The 19,528-nt window shown below is 40.5% G+C and overlaps 1 protein-coding gene across 4 annotated transcripts in view; it reads left to right on the forward strand.

The window, feature by feature from the left end:
* ELMO1 (engulfment and cell motility 1) overlaps positions 1 to 19,528 on the forward strand; it is a 311,295-nt gene that overhangs the window by 50,781 nt on the left and 240,986 nt on the right. For all 4 annotated transcript variants that reach the window (XM_056334326.1, XM_056334329.1, XM_056334325.1 and 1 more), the window contains 2 exons: positions 10,449 to 10,489; positions 11,612 to 11,684. In XM_056334326.1, coding sequence (XP_056190301.1) covers positions 10,449 to 10,489; positions 11,612 to 11,684 — 114 coding nt within the window. The remainder of the gene's footprint in view (positions 1 to 10,448; positions 10,490 to 11,611; positions 11,685 to 19,528) is intronic.

A 19,528-nucleotide genomic window follows, 5' to 3' on the forward strand; every position in this document is an offset into this window, starting at 1 on the left:
TGTACTGGCAGGTGTTGGGCCTGAAAAGAGCTCATGAGTATTTTTTCCACCAAATGTTATTAAACTCTACATTAAAACCCTCCCCTTCAGGTGCATGACTGCTGACAACCTGGACTTCCTGAGGCACAGAGCCTTTTCTAGTTGAGGCTTCCCACAATGTTCCTGTAGGTTTGTCAACTTGGGTTCATCAATGACAATTTTAACTGTAAGCGTACAGATGTGGTTTCACTGAATTAGAGAGACTCTTTGCCTGCACAATTAATACCTAATTAAGTGCTTTTTCAGAACCAGCCTCTGTGCCTAACCTTTCTTCTCATTCATTGAAATGTGCCTTTTGACGTCAGGGTTTTACAACTGTTTTCTTCCTGGAAAGTTTCTTTAAACAAGGAGGGCTATACTGCATATTATTTATGACCCTCTCTCCTACCAGGTGGGCGCTAATTGAGTTGCAGTAAACCTAGCAATTGGCTGTTGCCTGTGTACATTGTAGCTGATTTTAAAGCATGCACAAGCTAACGTACTTTTCTGCTTTCTCCTTGAGAGGTGGACTTGACTGAATTCAGTTACTGTCTTCCACAGTACTATTTTTTTTTTTCATGTCAGTTTTCCCCCATTTCCATTGCTTTCCTCAATTATAAATTTTAAATATACATCTAGATTCTTCCTCCCTGCATAAATCCCTACTGGCAATATTATTACTGTGGTCAAAATTAATTTTTAATGAAAAGATTTTATTATGGCTTTAAAAGCTGGATACAGGGATGATAATCTACTTTTAAGTCTTTTCTGTCGTGGAAGGGGAAGAATGGAAATGGATTGGTATCTGAATTTGCATTGGGATCTTTTTGTGGACTCTTTAGGTGTGCAGTCTGGGGAAGAAATGAATGGTAGATGCTGACTGCCTATTACCTTCTCCCAGTCTTCTAGCTGATTGTTCTGGAAGATGTTAAGAGTAGGGCTGCACGAACTGTGTACAGGTGAACCAAGATGCTAGCTAGTCTATCCTGTCTTCTCTTTATTTGTCCCAGGAATAGCCATTTCATGAGACGATGCTATTTCTTGTGTTCAGATGGAAATTTGCATGCTTTAATTTATGCCCATTATGCATAACTCATTCTCAGCTGTTGGGGTTTTTTACAGCATGACTTATTTTAGGTAAGCCAGTGCTGGTTTTAGGTTACCTGGATACTTTGTTCTGTGGATTTACAGCTTCACTATTCCTGCTGCCGGGGAAGCAGCTTCCAGAAGAGGCACAAGATGGATATTTGGAGGCAATAACTATTTTAGCTTGACACATTCAAATCCATTCTTTTGTGTTAACACAAGTTGTACTAAAACCAGATTTCTCTAAACTCGGGGATGAACTTCTTCATCATTGGAGGTAAACACTGTTCCTACAGGAAGGAATGTTTTGTAATTAAACTTGGCCATACAGTTTCTTCCTCCAGGTTTACTTTTATCTATGAGATCGTGAAATGTAGATTAAATTAACAGGTGAGAATCTTCATATTAGCCAAAAAGAAAGGGGGGGAAAAAAAAACAAAAACTAAACCCACACCAACTGTTTTTTCTTTTCAAAGCATAAATCAAATCTGGTACAGTAGGCAGAATCTACAGGAGCACTGTCAAATGACAATGTCATCTTAATACAGTGCAGTGCAGTACATGGGATGAACCATGGGCTTTCTCTAAAGTTTAGATTTAGTCAGCAAGTTTATCTTTTAAGAGTGTCTTTCAAGTTGCCTTTTCTCTTCTGCCAATGTGTGCTATAAATGTAATTTTGTTTTCCCTTCAGAGAAGTCATGTACTTCACTGCATATTAAAAGAAAACCAGTAAGATTGTTTTTTTAAAAAGGAACTTTCAAATCATTTTTGGGTTTCAGACCTAATTCTGGACCTTTGGGGATTGCTAATTGATTTAGCGCAGTGTTTCTCAAATTGTGGGGAGAAATGTAGTTCAAAAAGGGACTGTGAAATGCTTAATTAGGGAAAAGAAAGTGGCACATCACTTCTGCCATGTGTGTAGACTAAGAATAGCTGTAGTTTCTGCAAGTGTTGTCACTGGTAATAGCAGTATACTGATACAATCCTAGCATCACAAGTCTAAATGTATGCAATATTAGTGAGCACCAGCATCATTCAAGTGGTGAAGAAGAAAAGAATTTTGATGTCTCTTTGTACCAGAGGCTCTACTCTGAGATGTTGCTCCCTGCACTTCGTTCTGGCTCCAGGCTCAGACTCCCTCAAAATCAAGGGTTTTAGTGCTGAGGGGATGGAGGAAGAGAAAGGCTCTTAACTCCTTCCCACAAACCTGCAAAATTCTATGAACCCTTATCCAAAAAGTGTAACTGTATTGCAGTAGCTGGAGATACTGATGCTTTTTGATATGAATATTGTGAAGATTTCCAATGTTATTGCCCATTGTGAGTTTAAAGTAGTTAAGGGAAATGTCAGTGCCTTTAGCAGCTGATAAGATCTCAGTTTCTTGAAGATAGAGGGGTAGGAAGCAGCTCAGGGTGGGGGTGGGGAATAAGTCTCTCACTGACTTATAAAAGTGTTCCCTGCCTGGATTTGCTAGCAGCAACTCCTTTCTCTCAGGGTGAAAAGAGTTAGTGCTTGAAGCCAGCCACTGCAGCTGTATCTCAGCCATTCTGAAGGGGGGACCTTGGTTGCTGCTGATGGAGAACTTACCCAAAGACAGAGGAGCCAAAAGGTGGCTGCCTTTTCAAGAAGATTTAAAAACACTCGGCTAGCTTAAGCCAATTTGCTAAATGTAGGGCTTGCTTTAAATCGACTTTTAGGTGTTAAGCAGATGCTAGCAATTTAATGAGTCTTACTGTTCCTTCTTGTACCTGTCAGTATTTCAGCTTCACAAAACTTAAGATGAAACTGTTCATAAATCAGATACTAACCAGCACATAAACATAGTGAAAATATTTAACATTGTAATAATCCTTTCAGTTTTGTTACCCTGAAGGATTATTAATAAAATTGGTAAGGAAATCATGCTCACTTAAGTTAATGTGCTATTTTCTTTGTTGAACTAATGAAAGGTCTCACATTTTTGGAGGAGGTGCTGGGGTGGTGGGACAGTGGGATGGACAGACATCAAAAAAAGCTGTTCAGCAACAAGAATAACTTTGGAAACAATAATGCAGATATTTTAAAGCATTAGATATAATTCAGTGCACTAACGTGTATACAGAGACAGTGCTTTGTTAGCATAATGAACCAATCATTGTTAATTATAATGGGTGTTGAAAAATACTTTTTTTTTTTTTTTTTTTCTTACAGGACTGTGGGGTTGAAGTGGTGATCATTAGTGCTCTGGTTCTTTTCTGTGGTGGCAGCCAGCCATCCTGCATAAAAGGGCAATGTTATCATCACATGTTACGTTTTATTAGTCTGGCTTGTCCAAAGCCACATTCCCACTGGCTGGCTGGAGTCTTTCAGTGCTGCATACTGATGTCCTGTGGTGCATGACTGGGACCTCATCACTGAAAAAATACATAAAAATTTTGTCTTATACTGTTGAATACAGAGACAGCAGCAAAGCTTAATAAATTGAAGAGGCAATAGCTGTGGAGAAGGGTTAGAAATCATAAAATAAATGTGGGGTAAAAGAAATGGACATATTTAGTGAATTACAGTCTAATGGATGCTATTTATACTTTCTATTTGGTGCCATTTTCTATGTTAGGAAACATTACTTAAATGCAGTAGACAGTTAAATTTTTTTTTAAGAGAAGTGGAAATAGAGCCAGGAGGCATTTGTGGTCCTGTAGAAATAGGGTCCCAGCATTCCTGATCTCCAACACAAAGGATGTTCAGGAAATAGTATTTTAGGAAAGAACTGAAACAGTTTATTAATTCTCTCCTTGGATGTTTTATTGGGTTTTTTTTGTTGGTGGTGGTCATGTGTCCTGTCCTGTCCCCCCCAGCTTTGATTTTGTTATCCCCATAGTGCTAGCCAGAATCTCCCCATTGGAGCCTGAATTCTGCTGCCTGCAACTGAAGACATCTTCAAAATGAAAGCTGATCATGACTGTTGCATCCATAATTTTTTTTAAGAAAAAGCAGGAGTCTCATCTCTTAAAAGTTCATTCTATTATATGTAAAGGAATTGTTTAATGATGAGATTCCTGGAGTTACGCACCAATGAACTGATTTCAAGGTACTTTGTTCACATTCTGGCCAGCTGGAGTATCCAGGTGCACTTTGATTCAATTATATTCTTCTTATAGAACTCCAAGACTGTAGTACAAAAGAGAGTAATATTAAAAATTCTGTGATTATTAGCCTTCACATAGAGACTTTTTTTACCTTGGTAGGCTAGCAGTGTGTCAGTCATGAGCTGTGGGTTTAGGGTTTCTTCCCTCAGTTTTCAAAGGTATGCTCACCTAATAAAGTGGTTGTGTGAAAAGCCACATCTTAAAGCCCTGCTTTGTATTTTAAACTGTATTTTAAATGTGGTGCAAATACATTGCATGCAAACATGCTGCAATCACAGTTGTAGGTTCCTAGGCGTTTTATAACTGTTCAGTACTCCTGACTGGGAGGTTTTGGCATCCCTTTTTGCAAAGTACAAAACAAAGGAAACGGAATGTTACAGCTTGTTAGGACACTAGATGTGGAGTAAGAAGTTTCTGTAAAATCCTGGATTTTTAAATTCTGGTTGGGTTTTTTTTGGGGGGGGAGTGGGGTTGTATTTATTTTTTTTTTTAATAATGTTACGTTTCACTGCTTCCTTGTACAGTCACTTTAACATTGTAAACATGATCTGTGGGGCAGTGCTTAAATGTGGTGAAATGCAGATTTAGGAGTGAGGATGTCTTTGAGGGAGGGATAGGAGTAACTGAGGAAGCTGCAGCTGCGAGTAGAGGGAAAGAGGGCATGAAGATCCAAGTTTCCCCAAGTCTCGTGTGCTCTGCAGAACCCCTACTGCTATATTTGTACCAAAGTGTTTCTACTGACATGTTAAAACTGCCACCTTAAGGGCTGTGAACTGAGCTGATAAAAGCTCTCTCCCATCAGCATGCTGTACTTGTTGAGGGCTTTGCCTGTCCGCTCTGGGGTGTGAATCTTTCCTGCTGCGGGTTGTGTTGCTGCACCCACAGAACTGTGTAGTGTTGACCTGGCCTTGGCTGGGTTTTATGGTCTCTGTTACTGTAGTGCTGGGGTGTCACTGGTCTTCAGGTATTCACTCCCTCTGGTGCTGCCCTGAGTTAGGGAACTCCATTGTATTTTGCAGATGCTCGAAGCCTAATAAGTCTGGTTCACTTGTGCTCCATTGTAGTCAATGGAGAGAGATGATTCCCAGTGTGGTTCAGAGCAGGTTGAGGCTGAAGCCCAAAGCTCTCCAGTACCTCCTCTTACAGGAGAAGACCTTTCCTCTTACATCACAAGAGAGCAGTGGTGAAGTAGTGAGTCAAGGACCCAGGTGTCCCAGCATCTGAAGTTTGCCACCAGACAGTCTTGTTTCTGTAGCCTCTGGTGTATGACAGTAACAGATGAAGCCTCCACTGACTGTGAAAAGAGGTGTTTTTCTGGTTTTTAATAGCCATAAAAATTACTTTTGCACTAAAAGATTTCTAAGTAGAATGGTAGCATTAATTACAAACAGAATGGTGTATTTACTGGCTTGAGAATCTGGTTTTTGACAGATGCATAGATCAGCAACAGAACTTTTCTTTTTTAATGCTTATTTTTTTTCCACTAGCAGATGTGCTGTATCTGCTGGTTTTCTGTGATAGCAACGGTTAAGAGTTTTCTTGTTACTTCTGTGATTAAAAGGTGACAGCCAGGTAAAAGTGATATCCCAATCATCATCAAAAAAACCCCAACAAAAACCAAAACCCCAAACCCACCAAAAACAACCTGGAAAAAGAAAAAGCAATGAATCTCTGCTAGTCATTTGAAAAGGAAAGATACGCAGCCTTTGCCTAAAAGAAACCTATCTGCCATTCCCTGGTATAGCACAATCAAAGTATATCTGAACACAGGTTTCTGCCCAGATTTAGGCTTCTGTCCTTGTTACAGCTGACACATGCACATACACACACTTGCTGTTTGATTTGGAAGTGCTTTAAACCCAGGTTAGTGTACTGGTGGCTTGAACTGGACCTAAGGCTGGGTCAGCACTGATGTATTGAATGTTCTTAGCTTGCTTTTGCTCATCCCATGATTTCCCTGGAACAAAATAGTGGCCTAGACCAACTCGGCCTACCATCTTGCATACCTGTGCTTAGTGCTTCCTGGTGACTGGTTACCTCTGTGGGGGACCCATGAGGTAGGCATGGAATTGTGAAACGAGTGATGAAATCAGAAATCTCAAGTTACTTTAGAAGTGCTACAAAGTGTTGCACAAGTAGGAATGGCAGGTACTCAGGAAGACGGAGTTAGGGATCTGTGTGCATCTTGGCACGCAAAACGTAGAGATGTGACCTGAGACACATGCAGGTGAGCACAGAACTGGTGACCAGGTATTACTTTGTGGTGGATGTCATTAGGGCTGCACTTAGCCAGCATCTCTGATATATATCTGTACTAACCAGTCAACGCAAATAAAGCTTTACTGGATGTGTAAATTCAAGTCAACCCTAGTGCTGCCCATGCTTGGTGTCAATGGTAGGATTCTCCCCACGTGTGCAGATCAGTAAGCTGCAAGGCCGTGATGCCCCATTATTGTTTCCCACTGGATTTCAGATATTAATCTAATACTTACCCTAGGAAAATACTTTTATACTAACTGACGTGTTCAATGCAGGTGGCTGTGATATGTTAGCTAAAGGGGTTACCTCCTACAGGGAGCATAAGATCTACTTTGATCTGTGTTATTTCATGCGTTACAGCTACAGCTTGATCTTCTAGGAGCTTTAAATGAGCATCTCAGCATGTGTAAAAGCACACTTCATTTTTACTAGTGTAGGGGAGGACACAGAGGCAACCCCCCCAAAACTAAAATGCACTACTGCAAAACAGTTAATGAAGGAAAAACTTTGAAATATTTTTGGACTGTCTGATTGTAAGGAATTCTTTGAAGTACACTGACTAAAAAGGTGAATTTGACTTTTCAGAACCGTAAATGCAGCAAAGATATTACGTAGGTTTCTGTAAACATAATTTTACGAAGATTAAACTAACAAAAGCATCAAGTCCATTCTCTTCGACATCAGGCAAATATTTACAGCCAGGCAAAAAAAATAAGTGTCTTTGAATGGCCTGCTGAGTGGATTTAGTCTGCAGAGCATAGAAATAGGCTTTCACCTCATCTTTCATTAAAACAAACAAAAAAGTAATAGCTCACTTTTGTCTTTTACTATTGCTACATTCCTATACATGCAGGAAGCCGTCATGTCCTGTCACTGTTACCTAAGCACAGATACGTCTCTTACAGCCTGCAGCAGCGGGACTGCACAGGGATTCTCAATGCGGCTGCGAGCTGGCTGGGAAGGGGCTGCGGGAGCTGGTCACTCGCCAATCTGTCACTCCAAGAGCAAATAAGGATTTTGTTGGTGTGGAGGCCTGGCTGGTCCTGCTGCCGCTGCTTGCTCATCTTGCTGCCAGCCAGAGCCTTCCTGCAGTCCCCGCTTACCAACCAGACCCCACCTGAGCGATTGCGCAGGGGGAGCCAGGGCAGCCCTCACCTGCTTTCAGCAGCATCCCGATTACAGCTGTGAACAGGGTGCTGGTGACAATTTATCCCTTTGGTAGGGAAGGGGAAAGAATTTTTTCTGGAGGCTAATACGTAGAGGGAGTGCAGCCCAAGGGATGGTTAGGAGCAGCAGCTTATTGGGATTGCAGTGGTATTTATTTTACATTTATTACTTGGTAAATTGCTATCAAATTACTAATTGCAAACCCTGTCCCAGAAGATTTCTACTTTTTTTCCATCCTAATGCTGTTAATTGAGTAGTACTTGGTCACATCAGCACTGTAGCAGTAGTGCCACAGGAGGACAAAGCTATGGTGTGAAGAGCTGGCTGTATTAACAGTTTTTATTTTTGAAGATCCATTTTGATTTTCTTTAACTGTTCCTTACAGGTTCTAGTTGATTTGCTGTTTTGTTTGGGTTGGTTTTTTTTTTGTTCCAAGTTTTTAATTTCAGATAATGTTATGTGATAATGCAAAGGTGGTGTAGAATAGGAAAAGGGGGAGGGAGATGAGTAGGATTGAGAAAGGACTTAAAAGCTGATGGTATAGAGGGCTTAGAAGTACCAAAATAATGATTTGGAAAGTAATTGTATCCAGCCTTCCCAGTATTTATATTATTGGCAGTTTGGGTTGTTGAAGTGTCTTTTTGTCATAGTTTCCAATGGGAAACTATAGTTCCTACGGGAAATAATGGGGAGGAGAGACAGTTGTTCTTTTTGTCCTCCATCGTATTACATCTATTGGCTGATACCAGTTTACTTGGTAAAAAGAATTATTATTCCAGATACAAATTTTGTCAAAATAAGGAAGTACCAGAGTGGGATCCACAGTGGCATCCTGAGGAGAGAAGGGGAGGCAGAGCACAGAGCAGCTCACTCGCAGGCTGGCACACGTGCTGGCTGGCAAACTGGTGTTATCCTGCTCCAGACAGACTTGTGCTCCTCCCTCTGTCCCTCCCAACCCCCGCCAAAATGGGGTTTTATTTTTGGGGGAATAATAGAGGGAAGAGAGCAGCTGGAAGCAGGGATTACTTTTCACAGGATTGCAGAAGCTACAAAACCCTTTGAGGAGGAGGAGAGCAGGTCAAAGCAGCTGCACATAAATCACACAGTAATCCAGATTGAGTAACTGATCAGGCTAAAAAATTGTGGGGAGAAAACCAGTTTACTTTCTCCCATGGTCTGCCTGATCTGCTTCACAGCCTGGCTTACAGCTATGCAAACAGCTGAGCATTGAGAAGCTGCTGTGGCGAAGGGACATGTTGGCTGCTGCAGAAGGGAGCAGTTTCATACTTCCTGCCTTTTCTCCCATGTGATGGTATTTGCTAGTCATTTAGATACATATAGAGTCAGATAAGGAAATCAATCCAGGTGAAAACTGTATTTTTTTCCTTTCTACTAGGCCGTTGTTTAGTTTGATCGAGTTCCCAATCATCTGGGTGGTCATATGAAAATAGTAATGGCAGAAAGAGGAAGGAAATGGAAACCAAGGACTGAGACAGTATAGCAAGCGAGGACAGGATCCTTGCAGCAGATGCTTTCATTCACGTTTGATTAAAATAGTCTTGTGTTATGTTTTTGCCTGTTTATAAACTGGCTTAGTTGACTTGACTGTTGAAATAACAGAGCCTTCCCTGATCCTGGCCTGTTCAGGGAGTCCCATCTCTGGCTTTCTGTCTATGAAGTGATGCAGTTCAAAAACAAATCCAAGGGAAAAATAATTATCCATCTGCATAATGCACCCTGCTACTGAGTTAATTTTTTAGCCTATCAGTTTTCTATAAACATTAAAGGGAAACAGGTTGTTTTGACAACAGTGTAGATTCATGGGTGGTTGTACAGTGAGTTTTGTGTATTTTGTTCATTTTGTTTGCTTTTTAAGAAGTCAGTGAACTGCCATTATTGGAAGTAGGGAGGGGGTCCTATGCTGTTTAGTTGACTCAGGGAATTTTCATGAAACAACAGATCTGTGTGAGATTGCATGGTCACCCAGTATTGGAGAAAAAAATCTCAGTAAGCCAACTGGTGAAATCTGGTCTGTTTCTTTTTGCCATACAATTTAGTCTATGTTTTGGGATATAAAACTGCATTTTCTTTTAGCCAGCAACCTTCTAAAAACACTTGTGTGTGCACCCTGTGTTTATGATGATGTTCAGAGCATTGCAACATCACCAAAGTAGAATGTTCCTTCTATTTTGGGACCCAAAGCAACAGAGCTGTTTTCAGTCAGTCCAAATGCTTATGCTCACAGATGCAGAGAATAAAACAGAAATGATTCATCTGGGATCTTAACACCTTCCAGCTGGTGTTTTATCAGAGGGGAACCTGCATATGTGTACTTGAGAGAGGATTACTGTCATCATATGACCATATCTGAAAGGGACAAAAGAAGATTTAAAAATATTGAATGACTTCTTGCTTCAGATGTCATTCCTGGAAAATGCTCATGTTGATATCTGAATGTCCTGTTTCTGTTGGGTAATGAGATGCAGTGAACACAAAAGACCCTTTGATTTCTCAGCTCAGAAGCTGAGTTGATGCCGTATGGGCTAATGTTGAGAAAAAAAAACTGATAATGTCATCATGTGTATGTGTAGAATTGCTATCTTTATAGATTATCAGACCAAAACAGAAGAAAATTTTGGGGTCCTATCAAGCTTGGTGTTAAACAAAGACTGAAATACTACTTACTTGTTTTGTTCTTTTCCATCAGTGGTTTTGGATTCATATTTTAAAAGCTCAGGGCTGTTCCAACTTGGTGATACTTCTTTTTTTCTTTCTTTTTTCCATAACCAGAAAAAGCCACTGTCCTCAATAATAAAAGAAGTCTGCGATGGGTAAGTTCTGCCATGTAGTACGTACTAGGTACTATAATTTTGAGTTAGAAATATTTTTTTTCTGATGAAAATCTAGATGTCCTTCCTGATTTGCCATTAGTTTCTTATATCTTTTCGTTGTCTTATCCTCAGATTTTGAATTTGCAGTTTATTTTAGATCAATTATTTGCAAGATGAGGTTCCTAACAAAGCAGCTCCATCATGTGGGCGACTCTCATTTGGACTGTTGCCTTTCTGCACAGAAGATGCATTTTATCCACTCTGCACTTGTGGTCCCTGTAGTCCATGGGTTAAGGAACTGAAGCACGGACTGTGACTTTGATTTTTGAGCACTGTGTGTAGTAGTACTGTAAGCTGGTCCAGTTGATATGACTGAATGTTAATCACAAGTACTGCAATTCAAACTAATAATTCGCTAAGATAAATGCCTTGCTTTAGTTTTAATAAGTTAATATTTGGGGACAAAAAATGCTGTTTTAAGCAAGTGCTAATACACAGGAGAAACTAGTTTTTATTCATCAAAATGCTGCTGAGTTAAAAAGGTGATATTCTATGTGTAATGTAATATATCAACTTAATACTATATGGTTGGGTATTGTATAAGCTAGCATAAAATCCTGGTGCTGTAAATTTTTTGTGGTCTGTTTTAGTGATTTAGTGATCTTGCTTACTGCAAGCAAAAATTAGGCTTGCTATTTTTATAGATCTGGAATGAATATCAGGTCATTATCAACTTGTTTCTGGAGCACTAAAGTGTCAGTGTAGGGACAAAATAGTTTCTCTTCTTCTGCCTGCACCCACCCTCTCCCCTTCTTTTTATCTTTGCCCTGGAAGGAACATATTTGTTATGTAATTTCTTTCTCGACTACGGTCAAGTTTAGGGCTTTTTTCAGATGTGCAAAGGGAAAATCTCATTTATAGGATTTATTTCTACTGAAGTTTTCCCTTTGTAAGCATGCTTTTGTCTTAAAACTTTGGAACTAATCACTGAAAGCTGTGGAAAAGTATGAGAAATACATGGGAGTGATGGGCACTTGTTTGGTAATAGTAAAATTAGGTAAATAGTACTTCTTGAGTTGTTAACATTTCATTTTGTGATTAATTTATTCTCATATTTCTAAGGTGGTCTCTTGCAAATCATGATCAGTTTGCACTGCAGCATGCTGATAGTTCCAATTTCTACATCACGGAGAAGGTAGGTAAATCATTCAATACAGCTCTTGCATAGCCTGTCAAAATGTTTGCCACGATAATTTATTTTAAATTAAAATATATAAAAACCAGAGTATTTTCTGAAATGTGATGCCAATGAGAGGGATGTACTGGGAGACCTGGTTTAATGATTTTGCGCTGATTTCTTCTGTTTGGAAAGGCAAGTAAATTTGAATGTGCCAAGACCTTCACATCTGTTGTGTTTCAGACTTCAGCACTGAGCCCTTCAGCTTTGGTATTTGCACATGTTCGGTGCTTTGCTGAGAAGTGGTGTACGGGAAATTGAAATATGTAAAACACGAAGGGCTCTTTGAAGTCTGAGGAGAACTTGAGTGCATGTCACTTACCTCTTTGGCTGATCAGGCCGAAAGAAGTTTCAGTGACTGTGTAATATTTCCTACTCCTTCCTGTCTGCTGTCTTGTCCTTTCCCAGTTCTGTATGTTATGCTGGCTTATTTTTTTGGTCCACAGATAAAGTGGCAATAGGTGGTTCATGAAGTGATGCAATGATTTCAGCACAGAGTAATGAATTGGCTGTGCCTGTAATAAAAATGCAATGTGTAGTCTAAATAAATGGGACATCCTCATCTGAACAAGACCAAGTAAAACATTCATTCCTAGCTTTACTGATAGAATTGCTGAAATTACTGAAATTATGAAAAAAATAATTTGTTTGGAAGAGCGTACACATTAGTGCTGCAGAGGTACAATTTCTAAGCAATGGGAAAAGAGAGCGATATTCAAAACCAGCTGAGGTCCGTGTGCACATTCCTTAACCTTAGTGGATTTTGAGCTAAATCTGAGTTTAGCTGCATAGATCTAGATGCCTCTGACTTAGAGTGTTATCAGTGTAGTTTGGCTTACTCCTAAGTGGGTCTTTTTGCTTTGTTTTGCATTTTACACTTGTTTAGGATCTGCAAAATACAGCTGAGACACGAACTAACTTTTCTCTTGCTGTAATTTTTACCCCCACCCAAGAAATAAAGGGAACTTAAGCACAGTTAAGCATTTAGAAAGACTAAATTTAGCAAGGAGCTAGAGCAGTTGCTTATAAGATAGTGCTTTTTTTTCTTACATTTTTTTAAGCAGACCAGTTTCAGTTTTTCATTTAACTGTTTGTCACCCCCGACAACCTTCTCGATGTGTCACAGTTTGGTTTTGGATCTCCCCTTTTTTCCTTGTGCGGTTTTGATCCTTTCTTTTCAAGTTTCAACTGACAGACACTTCAAAGGCCACCACAAGGAAAACTGTTGAAGTAATTACTGGCTGCTGTGTTTTGCCTCCACCCAAATTAAATAGTGAGACTGTTACGCTAATTGCCCTGAATTGTGACACAACATTTTCCAATAAGCCAGACACAACTGAATTTGCCTGTTGGCATATAAACTCTGATTGTACAGTGAATATTTCCAAGAAGCCACGACTGAGTGAATACTAGGGCTCGTTGAAGGAATTCGTCCTGATACAATTGGAGGAATCTTCCAGGCTTTACCTCTATGTTTGGTGGGGTAGGCTCCTGCAGCTTTGAGAAGGAGGAATGTTTTCTGTTCTACATAAGAGGAAGTCTGATGGCTTTTGGCTGCCTTAAACTTGCAATAAGGGTGGAAAATGATGGTCTTCTGGAACATTTGGGATTGTACTGCAGAGAGGACTTCGAGTTTGTTTATTCCCTACTGAAACTATGCAGAGTGTCTGACTCTGAGTCACATAAATAAGAGAAAAGAGCTCTAAATGCCACCAGTATTACTCAGATGTCTGTGACTTTTATTAGATATTGTTCACTGTTTGTCACTGCTTATTGGATAGTGGCTATAAAGAGAGGCTTATATAGGCCATCACCCCTTCTACGTACTTCCCCTCATTTGTGTGCAGTAGCATGTTGTTGTTTTCTGAATTAAAACACGAAAAACACCAGGTGTGAGGACAAACACTTGCACTTTAATGAAGCTACAACACTAATTGTTAAAGCCCACATTGCTTAAATCTGCCTCTTACTAGGATGTGAGCAGAGCTCTTTTGCAAACGGTGACAGTTTCTAATAAGTTTTTTTTCACTGCTTTCGAAGATGCATTGTATGTCTGTACATATGCAGAAAACATTATGTATGGGTCATGTTTCTGCAGAGCCTGGGTGACTGCTGATTTATGGCTTTCCAGGTAGAGATTCCTTTTTGAAGTGTCACCACGTTTAAAGTTGCCAGAAAGAATAGCAATTAATGAATTATTGTACAAAGTAACAAGAAACTTTGAGGTGAAAATGTTACAAATGTGGGATTGTCAACACATGGTTTACAATTATATTTTTGGTTTTGGGTGGCAAACAGCGCATCTGTGTTTTGGTAGTCATATGCAGAACTCTTTATCTTTTGTAGCTGACCTGTATTCCCTGATTATACCATACATAAATAAAAACAACGCCCAAGCAGTTCTGTTGGTTTCTCCCCACGCCCCGCCTGCCCCCCCCCCCCCCCCCCCCCCCGGCTGTATTATTTGGGAAAATGGCTCTACAGAAGTAGCAATAACTGCTTCAGACAGTATAAGGGCAGTCTTATAACAAATCTTGAGTCAGTCAGGGTTTCTACTAGAGATAGGGCTTATCACAGCAGATGCAGTTTGGACCGCTGCCTCTGGGGTTCTGGTTTGGCTATATCTGTGCCCCTGAAAATGCAGTGGAAACTATTAATTATGTATTTTAGTAATTTCTTTAAAAATGGGAGAAATAAAGCAGGAGGATATATGAACAAGAAAACGAAGCAGGCATAGTGCCTAAGCTCAAGCCTAGCTGGTGTTTTGATCACAGTGTATTTGATTTTTTAATTACATTAATAGGTGTGTCTCTTGGTTTTTTTAAATGCCTTACTTACACTGGAGGAGCATTTCTTTGGTAGGTCAAACCTCTGAAAGCCTGACTTCTGAATGAGGATCTCATTGTGCTAGACACTATATAACAGAGAATGAAAAAGTCATCTTTGCTTCAATCTGTCCAGGTTGTACCTGAATAAATGCTCGTGCATGTTGAGGCATAAAAAGTCAGGAATGCTATAGCCTGGGTGAGGTCAGGTTTAGAATGGAAAATGCTATGTGAAGAGTAGAAAATGACTGTATAATTTTGTCTGCTATGTGTGTTCCTGGGCTGAAAACCACAGCTTGGATCTCTATCTGCTGTGTTCCTCTGCTGGTGATACTAGGAATTCAGGGACAGGCATGCGAGTGTCTCATGCAGCACGTTGGTGGATATGCCTGGTCCCTTATCATTGCTCACCCTTGGCCTTGTAAACTAGGTCTGGCTGCTATAGATCCATCTGTGCACCTGGCTGCACTGCCCACTGTGGGCTCTGGGTCTGGCAGGGTCATTTTTAGCTCAAACTTGGTCTCTAAAAACAAAAAGGTTGTGAAGGAGCTGGATCATTGTCACTGTTGAGATGACAACGCAGCCTGAAAAATGAGGTTTTTTGGTCACATCTGAAGGTGTGATAAACCACAATGTTTATAACAAGGGGGCCTTGCAGGAGTGTGGGGCTGGGGAAGAGCAGTGTTCAAACTGGCTTCACTGCTAGAGGTAGAATGTGGTGCTTTTAACTCTGCACCCTGAGCAGCTATTGGGAAGAAAAGGCTAACTCATTCTTGCTGAGGGGCTGTGTGAGCCAGCTCCTGGCTATGTTCAGCACACAATGATGATACTGGTGCCATTTTTTAAAATCTTGTTTTTTAAATGTAAGGGCATTTCATTAATCTGTGTGTTGATTGCGGCCCATTTTTATTCAGTCATAAATTTATTGTGTTCGTTTTTTTACATCTGATGCCCTTGAAGACTCCCTGTGTGTTTTTCCTTCTTTCCTGACTCCCACATTTCCCTTTCATTCCTACGGGTCTATTGCATGAAGTGGAGGATAGCAGACACTGAGTTCCCTCCAGTAATTTTGAGAGACTTTTCGTGTTGTTTTGCAAAGGGAGCTGCCCCCACCTTACTTTCGTTGTCATTACTCAGCTCTTTGCTGTGTTGGCAGATGGGACGTCCTTCTACCCCCTGCCTTCCCCAAGCTGGGAACCTGCGTACCAGAGTCCCTGGTGATTGTTTTTTCTCAAAGGTGCTTTTGCTTGTGACCTATTTTTTGCTGAATACAACCTGTAATTGTATATTCATGTGAAATTCCACCATGCCATTGCAGGCTCCCTGCGTGGGAGCGTATGCAAATGACGGGACGGGAAATGAGCCACTAGTAGGGTTGGGGTTTTTTTGAAGTTTTTTCTTTCACGTTTTAGTATTCGTCTGTACTCACTAATTGACTGAATGTCGGTGAGTTCGAAGTAAACATGCTCAATAATGAAAGTTTCTGATTTACTAAAGGACTTGGTGCTTTGTAAGCAGCTGAAAATGGTAAGTAGCATAAAGGCTGGGAACTGGAGAAATGTATCAAGTGCTCTGTTCCTTGTTTGCCATTTTGCATTTCTCTTGGTAATACATTTGTTAGTAGTGCTACATAAATGGCAGATTCCATTCCAGATTGGACCTGGACCAAACTATGCCCGACTTTACCTTTTCTCTGCCACTGATAGGACATGTGGTATTTCCCTTATATTCACATATTTCTTACTATTTTGGGTCATCTGCACAGCCCTGCAGATATTCCTAACAATACGGACAGCACATGGAGCCAGAGCAGCTGTACTTCTGCCTGCTTGATGGATGCTGGTAAAACTGTCTTGCGAGCTCCAGTAAAAAACAGTGGACATGAGTATATTTCTTCAGTGAACAGAAGTAAAACTCGAGTATCTGTACACTAGATCACTTTCAACCCTGCTTCGGCTTCGTTCAGGCTGATCTCAAGAACAGTGGTCATCCTTCTCTTATCAAATTAGTCCTAGTTTTTAGGACTCATTTTGTAGGACTTTAGGTTTATGCTAAATTTTCCAAAGAAAATAATTCTGTCCTGTCACCCTGTTAAACTTCCTGACCCCAGCATGAGCAGCTCAGTTCTTCTGCTTGCCTTCTTTTTAAATAGTTAGTATGACAATATCTTCTGTTCAGTTCCTTAGTTCCACATCAAGGCTGATGTGGTGGATCAAGTGGGGTTTTTTAAACAGCTGTATAGATATTTATTTTCTTGATTTTAGTTTGTCATTTTGCCTTGCAAGTAATCACTAGAGAGGAAAGGCTCTGAAATGGTTTGTCTTTGTTTCAGCGCTTGAAGATAGGTACAGTATACCACAGGTGCAGTGTGATTGTTTGGGTTCAGCTGATAGCAAACAGTTCTTTCAAGATATGGCTGACAGAAAAATGCTCTTTAAATTATCTTCATACTTAAAGAACAACCTATTCAGATGGGTATTTTTACAAGGTGCAGTGAACAGACACCATAGCTCAGTGCTGAAAGGGGATGGTTCTGATTTCTTCTCCCCTGCCCCAAGAGATCCTGCCACTTCATTTCTGCTGGCTATGGCATTTTTTTTATATATTTTTTTTTGGACAATTTTTGGAGGTGGTGGCAAGGGAGGGGGAATAATGTGCCACTTTAATTAAATTTGCTTAAGAAAAAAGTCTGCCTGATCTGATGTAAGGGTGAAGCAGAACCTTTGAATTGTGTCCAGGAATGGGCTGCAGAGAAGGAAGAAGTTAAAGGAAGGGCAGAAAAAGGAATGAAACTTTGCTCTTCATAACAGCTGTGCGCCGTTATGTCCCTCACTTGCTCTTGGAACTGGTTTAGGCTGATGTGGAATGAACTTGATGGCAAATTACGACTGTAGTCAGAAAGGAGAAGGGATGTTTTACCTACAGTCCCTCTGTATCTGTGAGGAAGGGTGCAGGCAAGGGAGTACGAGTAGGATGTATATGTTAGAGAAGCACAGGTATGTGCAGGCTTCCCCTTAAACAAGCCTTAGTGTGGCTCCAAACGTGGTGCTTGCAAAATGAGCTGGCCAGCTTTCCTGATTTTACTTACAATGCTTATGTCTGTCTTTTACCTTACAAACTGGGCAAAACCCAAAATGATAAATTTTTTGGCTGGTTTAGTTCCCTTGTTGATTCATCAACTAGTTATGCAACTGTTTATGCCACATAAAAACAGTAGTAGGAAGAGCAAGAGACTGAAAAGCAAGACTCTGCTTTATGGTAGCAAAGCTTTGCTTTGATTTGGCAAAAGTGACTGCAAACTGCAATCTTGGCTTGGGTCTAAAGCTATTTCTCTTAGTAGCAGCATCTGCTTAAGGAGCTACTCCTCCTGTGCTGACCCCTCCTTGGTGCTGTGGGTGAATGTGTTGGGTGAACTGCATGGAAGAGCTGACTTCAAATTGACAGTCTTTATTTGGGTTTTTTGTGTGTCCGTACCAGTTCCCTGTTCTGATTTCCCCACATGATCTCAACAACAAGAGTATGATCCCAGCTAAGTCTGTCACTTCCTGATGTTTATGTTGCAGGGTGCAGCTGTTATGTTCCAGCTTATCAGAGGATGATGGGGCTGCTTGTTATCTGCCTGCTCCTTTCGTGTTACTGGTACAACTCAACTGTCTGTGTGGTTGCTTGAATTGGGGAACTGATCCAGGTTAAAAATAACTTGTCTGTAACTATAACCTACAGTGTAATACCACTCTTGCTCTGCAGAGCAAGTGGTTCCTGATAATGTCCCTGTAGATCACGCCACCTGAAGATGAGTAAATCATGCAAAGTACAGACTTTTTCTTAGGATGTGGTTTAAGTGTCATTGAATTTGGTATTACTGTGGGTTGCTGGAGAAAAAGGTAGTTGAGCTTTCTTTTCCCCTCTGTTGCTTCATTCCCTTTGCCCCACTAGCATCCTAGTGACTACTGCTAGAAGGCGAGTTGCTTCTAGTCAAGGATCTGACAAAAGAAAACTCTGGATTTTTTTTCCCCCTTTTTATGTGAATGAAGGGGAGAGGAAGAAGTAATTTTTTAAGGTTAGGTGGCTGACTGTGTTGCTGCATGTTAGTAGATCTGATGTAAGGAAAGTGTTAGGAGCCCACACGCTGCTAGAAGGATATATGCAGAATTGTGCCTCTTGTGGGCTGTGGAGTTGCACTGGATTAGGTATACCGTGAAACTGTACCACTGGTGTAATTTGGTTTATTTACTGGCCTCTGTCATCTTTGAATAAGGGTAGATAAACAGCATGCAGAAAACCCCCTCTTTTTAGAAACTCCAGCTATACTTACCAACACTTAATTTTTTAAGGAAAATGCTTTCATCAAATTCTAATGTGAAAAACTAGAAGACATTCTCCCTGTCTCCAGCAGCTTCCCAGAAAAGGAATTCTATTACAAGATTAATTGCCTCAGTATTTCTTCTAAAACAGTACCGTATTTCTTAGCTCTCATCAAAGTTTTTGGTGACTAAAAATTAACTTAAGAAATCTCCTACCAGGTCAGCCAAATGTTATATCTAATTTCATAGTCTATCTCCAGTTGTAACAGTAGCAAATGCCATTCGGGGTTGTGATGAGATGATGCTTTTCATTCTCTTCGTGCTTCCTCAGCATTTACATTCATCGTACTACAGGTGTTAGAGGCTAAATCTACACTTAGTCCATTTAATATTCCATATAAAGGCCATGAAATTCTTTCATCTCTTCTTGAACCTGCTGATACTGCCTGCTTTCACAACCTGTTGTGACAGCAAGCTCAAGTAGTTCACTGCCTGCTGAATGAAGAGGTATAGTCTTCATATCTGCCTTAAACCAATCCCTTACTGTTTTCATCCAGCAATCCCTAGTTCTCATACTGCAGGATTTGATTAACAGCAGTTCTGCCTTCAGCTTGTCCCCTGCATTCCCTCCTGTGGCCTTTGTCCCTCCAAACTGAGAAGACCTTGCCTTGTG

The sequence above is a fragment of the Falco biarmicus genome, chromosome 4 (genome assembly GCF_023638135.1).
Source record: "Falco biarmicus isolate bFalBia1 chromosome 4, bFalBia1.pri, whole genome shotgun sequence".
NCBI lineage: Eukaryota > Metazoa > Chordata > Aves > Falconiformes > Falconidae > Falco > Falco biarmicus.